Source organism: Caretta caretta, chromosome 1 (genome assembly GCF_965140235.1).
Source record: "Caretta caretta isolate rCarCar2 chromosome 1, rCarCar1.hap1, whole genome shotgun sequence".
Taxonomy (NCBI): domain Eukaryota; kingdom Metazoa; phylum Chordata; order Testudines; family Cheloniidae; genus Caretta; species Caretta caretta.
The window spans coordinates 151,528,655-151,540,853 of record NC_134206.1 but is presented as its reverse complement, the minus strand read 5'-3'; the positions used below and the strand labels follow the sequence as shown (position 1 = coordinate 151,540,853).

The 12,199-nt window shown below is 43.1% G+C and overlaps 1 protein-coding gene across 2 annotated transcripts in view; it reads left to right on the top strand.

The window, feature by feature from the left end:
• The window catches only part of CFAP47 (cilia and flagella associated protein 47), a 651,611-nt gene that overhangs the window by 613,279 nt on the left and 26,133 nt on the right, over positions 1–12,199 (top strand). For both annotated transcript variants that reach the window (XM_048863833.2, XM_075132125.1), the window contains 2 exons: positions 6,015–6,186; positions 8,497–8,658. In XM_048863833.2, the coding sequence (XP_048719790.2) occupies positions 6,015–6,186; positions 8,497–8,658 (334 nt within the window). The remainder of the gene's footprint in view (positions 1–6,014; positions 6,187–8,496; positions 8,659–12,199) is intronic.

Below are 12,199 nucleotides of genomic sequence, written 5' to 3'. Positions count from 1 at the left end.
ATAGTCAGCTCACATCCCTCTAATCCTTAAATTTAAGCTAGTGCAACTTGCAAGACCATTTTTTCCAGGTGAGTAATCAGGACATGTGGCTATAGCTCAGTCCTCAGAGCATAGCAGGGGCGTGTGCTGATTCCAGCGCATACCCATGGCTGCCCTCATGTGGACCCAAAGCATAATAGAATGTCCGTGGATCCAGACCCCAACCTTCTTCCCAATGTCTCCTACAATCATAAACAACAAGGTCTGTGCAAACTTCTCGAAATCTGAACAAGAGCTGGAACAGCCCATTGGCAAACATCAATCCAAATAGTAGTAACCTTCAAACTGGAAACAAAACATTCTTGGGATGGAGAGCAACTGAGAGCAACTGTGTACAAAGTGCAAGCTGGTCTCCATACTGGAAGAGAAGATTGAAGGTCTGGAGCAACAGATAACGACCCTGCGTTGCATATGAGAAACGGAGGATTTTCTGGACAAAAGTCAGGATATGCTTCTACGGGCACAAAGCTCTAAAGATTTAGAGCAGGTTGCACAGCGGAGCCAAGAGGCCAGTGAAGAAGCTTGGCAACATGTGACCTCCAGAAGAAGAAGGGGGAATGTCCGGGTTCCAGCAACACGGACACAGGTAACTAACCGCTTTCATGTTCTCTCCACAGGTACCGTTGCGGAGAGTGGACCAGATGATATGTCTGGGGGGAGAAAGCAGAAGGAGACTCCGCTGGTTGGAAGGCATGAGATGCGCTGTCCTGAGATGGGGGGTTCCACGACCACCACTCCCAAGAGAAGGAGGCGGGTGGTGGTGGTCGGGGACTCTCTACTCCGGGGGACTGAGTCATCTATCTGCTTCCCTGACCGGGAAAACCGAGAAGTCTGCTGCTTGCCGGGGGCTAAGATTCGCGATGTGACGGAGAGACTGCCGAGACTCATCAAGCCCTCGGATCGCTACCCCTTCCTGCTTCTCCACGTGGGCACCAATGATACTGCCAAGAATGACCTTGAGTGGATCACTGCGGACTACGTGGCTCTGGGAAGAAGGATAAAGGAGTTTGAGGCGCAGGTGGTGTTCTCGTCCATCCTCCCCGTGGAAGGAAAAGACCTGGGTAGGGACCGTCGAATAGTGGAAGTCAACGAATGGCTACGCAGGTGGTGTCGGAGAGAAGGCTTTGGATTCTTTGACTATGGGATGGTGTTCCATGAAGGAGGAGTGCTGGGCAGAGACGGGCTCCACCTTACGAAGAGAGGGAAGAGCATCTTTGCGAGCAGGCTGGCTAACCTAGTGAGGAGGGCTTTAAACTAGGTTCACCGGGGGAAGGAGACCAAAGCCCTGAGGTAAGTGGGAAAGCGGGATACCGGGAGGAAGCACAGGCAGGAATGTCTGTGAGGGGAGGGCTCCTGCCTCATACTGAGAATGAGGGGCGATCAGCAGGTTATCTCAAGTGCTTATATACGAATGCACAAAGCCTTGGAAACAAGCAGGGAGAACTGGAGGTCCTGGTGACGTCAAGGAATTATGACGTGATTGGAATAACAGAGACTTGGTGGGATAACTCACATGACAGGAGTACTGTCATGGATGGTTATAAACTGTTCAGGAAGGACAGGCAGGGCAGAAAAGGTGGGGGAGTAGCACTGTATGTAAGGGAGCAGTATGACTGCTCAGAGCTCCGGTACGATACTGCAGAAAAACCTGAATGTCTCTGGATTAAGTTTAGAAGTGTGAGCAACAGGAGTGATGTCGTGGTGGGAGTCTGCTATAGACCACCGGACCAGGGGGATGAGGTGGATGAGGCTTTCTTCCGGCAGCTCGCGGAAGCTACTAGATCGCATGCCCTGGTTCTCATGGGTGACTTTAATTTTCTTGATATCTGCTGGGAGAGCAGTACAGCAGTGCATAGACAATCCAGGAAGTTTTTGGAAAGCGTAGGGGACAATTTCCTGGTGCAAGTGCTAGAGGAGCCAACTGGGGGGGGGAGCTTTTCTTGACCTGCTGCTCACAAACCGGGAAGAATTAGTAGGGGAAGCAAAAGTGGATGGGAATCTGGGAGGCAGTGACCATGAGTTGGTTGAGTTCAGGATCCTGACACAGGGAAGAAAGGTAAGCAGCAGGATACGGACCCTGGACTTCAGGAAAGCAGACTTCGACTCCCTCAGGGAATGGATGGGTAGGATCCTCTGGGGGACTAACATGAAGGGGAAAGGAGTCCAGGAGAGCTGGCTGTATTTCAAGGAATCCCTGTTGAGGTTACAGGGACAAACCATCCCGATGTGTCGAAAGAATAGTAAGTATGGCAGGCGACCAGCTTGGCTTAACGGTGAAATCCTAGCAGATCTTAAGCATAAAAAAGAAACTTACAAGAAGTGGAAGGTTGGACATATGACCAGGGAAGAGTATAAAAATATTGCTCGGGCATGTAGGAATGAAATTAGGAGGGCCAAATCGCACCTGGAGCTGCAGCTAGCGAGAGATGTCAAGAGTAACAAGAAAGGTTTCTTCAGGTATGTTAGCAACAAGAAGAAAGCCAAGGAAAGTGTGGGCCCCTTAATGAATGAGGGAGGCAACCTAGTGACGGAGGATGTGGAAAAAGCTAATGTACTCAATGCTTTTTTGCCTCTGTCTTCACGAACAAGGTCAGCTCCCAGACTGCTGTGCTGGGCATCACAACATGGGGAATAGATGGCCAGCCCTTTGTGGAGAAAGAGGTGGTTAGGGACTATTTAGAAAAACTGGACGTGCACAAGTCCATGGGGCCGGATGAGTTGCATCCGAGAGTGCTAAAGGAACTGGCGGCTGTGATTGCAGAGCCATTGGCCATTACCTTTGAAAACTCATGGCGAACGGGGGAAGTCCTGGATGACTGGAAAAAGGCTAATGTAGTGCCAATCTTTAAAAAAGGGAAGAAGGAGGATCCTGGGAACTACAGGCCAGTAAGCCTCACTTCAGTCCCCGGAAAAATCATGGAGCAGGTCCTCAAAGAATCAATCCTGAAGCACTTTCATGAGAGGAAAGTGATCAGGAACAGTCAGCATGGATTCACCAAGGGAAGGTCATGCCTGACTAATCTATAAGTAATCTATAAGTATATGTATAAGTAGGGGCATAGCGAGCAGATCGAGGGACGTGATCGTTCCCCTCTATTCGACATTGGTGAGGCCTCATCTGGAGTACTGTGTCCAGTTTTGGGCCCCACACTTCAAGAAGGATGTGGATAAATTGGAGAGAGTCCAGCGAAGGGCAACAAAAATGATTAGGGGTCTGGAACATATGAGTTATGAGGAGAGGCTGAGGGAGCTGGGATTGTTTAGCCTGCAGAAGAGAAGAATGAGGGGGGATTTGATAGCTGTTTTCAACTACCTGAAAGGGGGTTCCAAAGAGGATGGCTCTAGACTGTTCTCAATGGTATCAGATGACAGAACGAGGAGTAATGGTCTCAAGTTACAGTGGGGGAGGTTTAGATTGGATATTAGGAAAAACTTTTTCACTAAGAGGGTAGTGAAACACTGGAATGCGTTACCTAGGGAGGTGGTAGAATCTCCTTCCTTAGAGGTTTTTAAGGTCAGGCTTGACAAAGCCCTGGCTGGGATGATTTAACTGGGAATTGGTCCTGCTTTGAGCAGGGGGTTGGACTAGATGACCTTCTGGGGTCCCTTCCAACCCTTATATTCTATGATTCTATGATTCTATGATTCTATGATCTAATCGCCTTCTATGATGAGATTACTGGTTCTGTGAATGAGGGGAAAGCAGTGGATGTATTGTATCTTGACTTTAGCAAAGCTTTTGACACGGTCTCCCACAGTATTCTTGTCAGCAAGTTAAGGAAGTATGGGCTGGATGAATGCACTATAAGGTGGGTAGAAAATTGGCTAGATTGTCGGGCTCAACGGGTAGTGATCAATGGCTCCATGTCTAGTTGGCAGCCGGTGTCAAGTGGAGTGCCCCAGGGGTCGGTCCTGGGGCCAGTTTTGTTCAATATCTTCATAAATGATCTGGAGGATGGTGTGGATTGCATTCTCAGCAAATTTGCGGATGATACTAAACTGGGAGGAGTGGTAGATACGCTGGAGGGCAGGGATAGGATACAGAGGGACCTAGACAAATTGGAGGATTGGGCCAAAAGAAATCTGATGAGGTCCAATAAGGATAAGTGCAGGGTCCTGCACTTAGGACGGAAGAACCCAATGCACAGCTACAGACTAGGGACCGAATGGCTAGGCAGCAGTTCTGCGGAAAAGGACCTAGGGGTGACAGTGGACGAGAAGCTGGATATGAGCCAGCAGTGTGCCCTTGTTGCCAAGAAGACCAATGGCATTTTGGGATGTATAAGTAGGGGCATAGCGAGCAGATCGAGGAACGTGATCGTCCCCCTCTATTCGACATTGGTGAGGCCTCATCTGGAGTACTGTGTCCAGTTTTGGGCCCCACACTACAAGAAGGATGTGGATAAATTGGAGAGAGTCCAGCGAAGGGCAACAAAAATGATTAGGGGTCTGGAACACATGACTTATGAGGAGAGGCTGAGGGAACTGGGATTGTTTAGTCTGCAGAAGAGAAGAATGAGGGGGGATTTGATAGCTGCTTTCAACTACCTGAGAAGTAGTTCCAGAGAGGATGGTTCTAGACTATTTTCAGTGGTGGAAGAGGACAGGACAAGGAGTAATGGTCTCAAGTTGCAGTGGGGGAGGTTTAGGTTGGATATTAGGAAAAACTTTTTCACTAGGAGGGTGGTGAAACACTGGAATGCGTTGCCTAGGGAGGTGGTGGAATCTCCTTCCTTAGAACTTTTTAAGGTCAGGCTTGACAAAGCCCTGGCTGGGATGATTTAATTGGGTATGGGTCCTGCTTTTGAGCAGGGGGTTGGACTAGATGTCCTCCTGAGGTCCCTTCCAACCCTGATATTCTATGATTCTATGATTCTATGAAATGCAGACTTAATGTCACACTTTTGTAACTGTGCGCCTTGGCCACATCTCTTTATCATGGCTACTGCTGTATCAAGTGAGGAATATCAAACTGAACATAGATTAAGATCAATTTTGTTATTAATAGAGGAGCAGCAGGAGTAAGGCACATGGTGTACTACTCTCTGTACTCGCTCTTCGTTTTTTTCAGAATCAAAGCCAGAGGCAAAAGCCACAGGTCCAGCATTTGTGAACTCCTGGAGAGACCAGGTGCCTTTTTTGGCTGCTACTTCCTCCTGAATTTTTCTTTGCTTACACGTCTCTTTCCTTCATTTAGGATCTGAAAGCCAAATAAAAATCCACTCCCAATATAATTCACATCTTTTTTACTAGGATAGCCCAGAAACATGACCCTTAATACTTCTAATTTAAGTGGATCAGCAACATACTTCCCCATTATTCAATTATTTTCCCACTCAATAGAGCCCAGGGTACACAGTGAATTCTCACAAAGACAGGCTGCTGTTTTTACTGGCTCTAATACTTGCTTCAGGATGTTCAGATGGTTAATCTTACAACATTGCTTCATGGCTCTTTTAATAGATTCTACAGTGGTTGAGAGAAAACAGGCTGCAAGTGACATCTTTACTTTTTCAGTTCAGCAACTGTTTCTCTGGTTGGCAGCCAGCACTAACAATGATGTTCCAAATGAGGGAGTTTTGGATAGTACCCTAGTGGCATTAGCAGCAAACGGCATCATGCTCTTCTAACTTACTTTTGTCTCATGAATTAGAAATACCCCTCTTGTCTGTGAAAGCGGTAACCAGCGTATTGATCATCAGAGCAGAAGTATAAGCATTAAGCTTCTCCTGAGTGATTTTTCCTTTTTTTCCTCTCTCTTTTTGTCTGAGATTCTCCACCCCACCAATGGAAAGTAGTGAAATTCCCTGTTCAACCAGAAGGCAGATGTCTCCACTTTTACATACCTACCTGTTTCTTAATTGGTATATGTCATATCCAGTACCAAAACACATCTTTACAATTATAATCCTGTTAAAAAGAATGCTTGCATTTAGAACATTCACAAATTGATTTTCTGTGCTTGTTTCATTTAGGTTTTTCTACAACAGATGAATTTCTGTATGAAATTCAATATGAATCTAATAAAGTTAAATCTCAGCTAGAGACGTCAGTTGCTATAAATCTGATAAAAAAAGATCGGGATGCAGAGTCTGGGATTATAACACTGACCTTCAATATAGTATTTGCACCTAACAAACAAATGAGGTAAGTCTCTGTTCCTGAACCTCTAAAGAATCCATATCTGCTATGAGACTTACTGGCAGTAGTGGGCGCAATATATTCCTTTGTCTTTCCACTCCTGCCCATATGTCTCTCTCTCTGCTCTGCCTCTCTCTGTCTTTCCTCTAACAACAAATATTTGGGGTATACTTGCTCTTTTCCATTGTGATGCTTTGATATTAAAGCTGCCAGTGGTTCATCTTAGATGTGGTTTGGGAAGGTTCTGTGAAGTTGTTACTCTGGTTATGTGTGTATCATTGTACTAAGTAGAGTGGAGCATTGGCAATCAGCAACATCAACTAAGAACTTACACTAATATCAAAATCCAAGTCTCACGGCATCCAGAGAAGCCAGGAGAGACCACCTCTCTTGGAAAAGTGTCCCTATGTGTTTGTGTATTATTTTTTAACATTTGTTTTAGGACTGTGAAGTGACTAAATTAATCACAATTAATCACACTGTTAATTATAGAATACCATTTATTTAAATATTTTTGGATGTTTTTCTACATTTTTATATATATTGATTTCAATTACAATACAGTGCACAGTGCTCACTTTATATTTATTTCTGATTACAAGTATTTGCACTGTAAAAAACAAAAGAAATAGTATTTCAATTCACCTAATACAAGTACTGTAGTGCAATCTCTTTATCGTGAAATTTGAACTTACAAATGTAGAATTATGTATAAAAAATAACTGCATTCAAAAATAAAATAATGTAAAGCTTTAGCGCCTATATGTCCACTCAGTCGTACTTCTTGTTCAGCCAATCATTCAGACAAACAAGTTTGTTTACATTTAGGAGAGATAATGCTGCCTGCTTCTTGTTTACAGTGTCACCTGAAAGTGACACTGTGCACTTTGTATTCTGTGTTGTAACTGAAATCAATATATATGAAAATGTAGAAAAACATCCAAAAATATTTAATAAATTTTAATTGGTATTCTTTTATTGTTTAACCATGTGATTAAAACTGCTATTAATCACAATTAATTTTTAAAAAAAATTTGAGTTAATCGCGTTAGTTAACTGTGATTAATTGACAGCCCTAATTTGTTTTAATTGGGGTGAATCTGGAGCCCTGTGACAAAGGGAAATCCAAGAAACCATTCGTATCTACCCGTTCCTTGGTGGCCATACCTAGTGTAGGGTGCAGTACTCTGCAGTACCTGCTCACCCCGGAATCCTGACCCCAACACTTGCTAACATACCCTATTCCATCCACAGTCCCCACAACTCACCCCTCCACTCCTCAACATGCCCCACTTGCCCCAACCCCTCAGAGTCCATAGCCCTCAACATACCCTGCTCACCCCATAGCCCACCAACAACTCACACCCAGCCCCTCACTCCCTGACCCAGGACCTTTCTGGCCACTTATCAACACCCCTCTACCCCAGCTCAGTGTTTTGCTCCTGGATTAGGGTGCTTCCTCTCGATCCCAGCCGTCCAGCAGCTCCATTTGCTCCTATCACATTTTCCCACATTCACACGGCACAGACCAAATTAGAGCAATGAATGGCGTTGCAACCTGGTGCCTATCACGAAGGCAGGGTGGCCAGGCCAAACTTGAGTCATGCTGCAACCCCGTGTGCCAACTTGCAATGTCACTCACTCAAATTTACCCCAGTTACCCTTCCATCTGACGGAGGGGCACAAAGGCCAAATGTGAGTGAATGCCATTGTGACCCTGTGCTCCAAGTGAAATGCCGTGCTCCAGCTGGTTGGGTACCCATAATCTCGTAGGCCATGATGGGACTGAACCATTTTCATTGTTGTAGCTAGCCACTGTAGGGAGCCTAGGTGCCTAGCTCAAGGATTTGTGAATTCCACTGGCTGGCTAGGCACCCAAAAGTTAAGCATTGTGACACTCAGTGTTGTGACTCTGCATTTAAAGTCCTCTGTGGATTGGGGCCCATATTCTTGTCACACGAGTGTAAATCTGGGGTAACTCCATTGCAATATATGGAGTCACACCATGTAAGTAAAGGAATCACGCCTCACAGCCGTACCAATGGTTTTGCCTCTGCATTAGGTCATTTCCTCGTAAAACTAACATACAGCAAACAAGATGGGCTGTTTAGCTGACATTCCATTCCAAAGTAAGACTGATAATATGGTATACAGCATAAAAAATTTACATTCCAATTTAGAGCCAACTGAATTTTCATTATGATACACTGCAGTTTTGCAGAAACACAGGCTTACTTTGCACTTTGGACATTGATTTATTGACCTTATATTTCATTATGCCTTCCTTGTAATGATATTTTTAACTTAATTTTGAAGGAATTCAGCAACATTGGTGATACGGTGCACTACAGGTGGTGTCTGGAAGTTTCCAATACTGTTACTTGCCACTGAGCCAGAAGTAGACGATGTCATCAATATTGAAGCAGCTGGCTTAAACAAAGAATCAGTGATTGGCTTTCGGCTTACAAGTCAGACAAGGTAATGCTCTCAAAGATAAAGCATATATCCAGGTTTTGAGGATGGGATTCATGCTCAGAAGAGAAAAACATCAAACAGGATGGGTTTGGGCAAGAGGAGCAGAGTGAAAGGGGTGAATCTTGTGACATCAATCACCATCCATTACCTCCAGTGCCCCTGTATGCAAGTGATGCAGTACACAAGTGCTGTCCTGAAGGTGTGATAGTGGAAGTTGAGGCATTCTACAACCCTGGGGTAGGTTGCTGACTCTGAAAGATAATCATGTGTGGGCTTGTTCCATGAGTTAGGATTTCTCCAGGGTTTGGCCCTAAAATGCTTATGTGCATTAGAACGTATAGGGGTAAAATTTGCACGATACACCACTAAGGCATTTACAGAATAAAGATGAACTGTGACCAAATATCTTTACTAAGATGCAGCTGTTTTAAAAAGCTGTATTATTTCCCTCAATTTGCACTGTTTGCATTCCTTTTGGTTTTGTTATGTAAACAGTCAATAGCCCAATTCTAATATACTTTTTAATCTGATAAAGGAAATGAACTTTGACAATGATTTTTCTCATCTACAGCAACATTTTTCATAATGGTACACATATAGTAATGTCTCCTTATTAGTCCTGCAGAAAATTATCAGTAGTCATCTGATTTTAAAGTAATTAATTTCTGTGTGTTTATTACAATTGTATAACAGTATAGTATTAAAACACATATTAGTTCCTAATACAGCAAGAAGGTGATGTTCAACTATATGGCTCCCCTATGAATAATTTAAAACTACTGGGAAAAAATGAGCTTGAAGCAAAAGTATGAGGCTTACCATTTAAATCAATATGTGAATGTTTTCGAGGTTGCTTTTTTCCCTTTTTAATTTGCTTTTTTATTGCATCTCTAGTAAGTGTACTCAGTACACTGGCAGATAAGCCCATAGTTAACATATATAACAAATTTGTCATTGTAAGATCCCCAACAGAAAAAGATGTCCTTGGCCCTTATTGATTTTTTTTAAAGAGCTTATTTCCAAGAGCAGTACATCTGAGATGGACAGTTGTTCCAGCTTTTAGATGGCTGTCAGTGGTGATGATTCCTCAAGACACTGCAAAAGCCTTCTATCACAAAGCTCAAGTTATCAGCTGCAGGAGAATAGGTTGTTTTGGGAACAAAAGTGAAGCAATTGCTCTGGCAATGTTATAATCTGCTGGTAGGTGTATGATAGTAGTGAAGAGACCTAATGTTCTTGAAAAAGGTATAATAAAGTCTGAATCATTACAGTTATATAAATGAAGGTGCCATGATGCAATACAGACTCTTTCCCTGTCAGAGAAACTATAATCGTGTTTAAAATGGAAAAGGATACCCACCTCCACACCCCCATGTTCAGTGAATGTTCCCAGTACTGTACTGCAAGCTATGTCAGAAATTGTTTTGCAAACCTCCAGCTTTGGGGGTTTTTTCCCAATACCTACCCACAAAAGAAAAAGAGGAGTTTATAATTTAGGAATTAAAAAAAAAGTGTCCAACTAAAATTTAGAATATAGCAAGTTTCTTATTCAATATAAAATTAAAAAACACTCAAGAAACTTATATGCTACAGATGTAATTTAATGCTTGTATAACTCAAATGACTTAGGTTTAAAAAACATAAAATATAAGAAAAGGAATTAAAAATTTTGTTTGAAAATCTTTCAGACCTTAACAGAGGAAATCACCCAGTGACTTAATTAGAGTTTTGCCTGGATTAGGATTTGCTAGCCCCAGCCCATGAAGTAAACATTTTTAGTATCTTTTTAAAATCAAAAAGCTTCTCTTAGGACCAGATTTTGCCACCCTTACTAACATTGACTAGTACCTTACTACATAAGTAGTACCACAGTGTTCAGTGGAATTACTCATGTAGTAAAATACTACTCATCATGAGTAAGGGAATCACGTTGTACGTCAAAGAAAATAGGGCTTCTGATGGAGTAAGGCACTACTCAGTATGAGGAAGGGAGGATAAATCTGGCAACCACAAGGCAATAAATTCAGAATTTAAGTGGATCTGTTCAACTTGTTTGGGCTCAAATATATACATTTCTTAAAAGATGAAAATCCCACGCAATATCCCCCAAAGATAAGTGTGTATAATATGTTCAGTTAGAATTGAAGTGTGTAAGTGATTTTCCAACTGTGGAAAAGAGGTAGAGTTCAATTTAGGGTAAAACTGGGAGATAGAGCTGGCTGAAATGTCAGATTTCTGGTTCATTTTGTTTTGAATCACAACATGATGATTTTTTTTCAAAATTTCATGACTGCTGAGTGGGCAGCCCTAGGAGCCTGCTGGCCTGGGAGTCTGGAAACCCTGGGATCCCACCCAGGGGCAGTGCACATAGTAGGGCTGCCCTGGAACAACAGACCCTGGTTCCACAGCAAGGAAACCAGAACTCCTGACATTGTGGGCTTTGCCCTGCTGTCCCTGGCCTCAGAGCAGTCCAAATGGCATTACACTCCGCCTCAGTGACTCCTGGAGCTTCAGGAGAGGTAGGGAGGCAGAGCGCCAGGGCTTTCTGCTTCAGCAGCACTTCAGGAAAGCTTCTGTCACTTTCAAGCAGCCCAGGAACCATCATTCCAGTTTTCCTGATGGAAAATCCAAATTTTTCAGCAACACTGAAATTTCCTCAGAGAAAATCTTGGTTTTATAAAAAGAGCATTTTTTGACAGAATATCATTTCAGCAAAAAAATGTTCTACGAGCTCTCCTGGGAAAGGATTCCTTAATGAGCAGGAAAGTAGGACAGGACTGGATGTGGCAGAGTTAGCTATATGAATCTAATTCTTAGAGCTTTGCATGATTATAGGTTCAAGCTGCTTCTTACTTTACCTATCAGTTCACCACCCACCCCTGTTATGCAGCGTTAATTTGTTATAAAGGAGTTTCTTGGTCACAAAGGTTAATTTCAATTCTGCCTAAAGAATGGTACACAGGACATTTTGTCTTTATGTTTGTGTCTGTAATTTGTTTCTAATTTTAAAAACTATACATTTGTCAATGCTTTTCACACCTCTGAAGGAAAAAATGAAGCCTGTTTTACATTGCCACCTTTGAAAAAATAATTCTGACTCTACTGCTGTATTTTAGTAGAATTAGCAGCATCCCAGAATTATTTAATTATGTATGCTGCAAGCAAATTCATTTATTAAGTGTTCTCTCTCTCTCTGTGTATATATATAAACACAAAAATGAGTTCTGGATTTTGATGTCATTCAATCTAATCATAGAATATCAGGGCTGGATGGGACCTCAGGAGGTCATCTAGTCGAACTCCCTGCTCAAAGCAGGACCAATCCCCAACTAAATCATCCCAGCCAGGGCTTTCTCAAGCCTGACCTTAAAAACGGCTAAGGAAGGAGATTCCACCACCTCCCAAGGGAACACATTCCAGTGTTTCACCAACCTCCTAGTGAAAAAGTTTTTCCTAATATCCAACCTAAACCTCCCCCACTGCAACTTGAGACCATTACTCCTCGTTCTGACATCTGCTACCACTGAGAACAGTCTAGATCCAT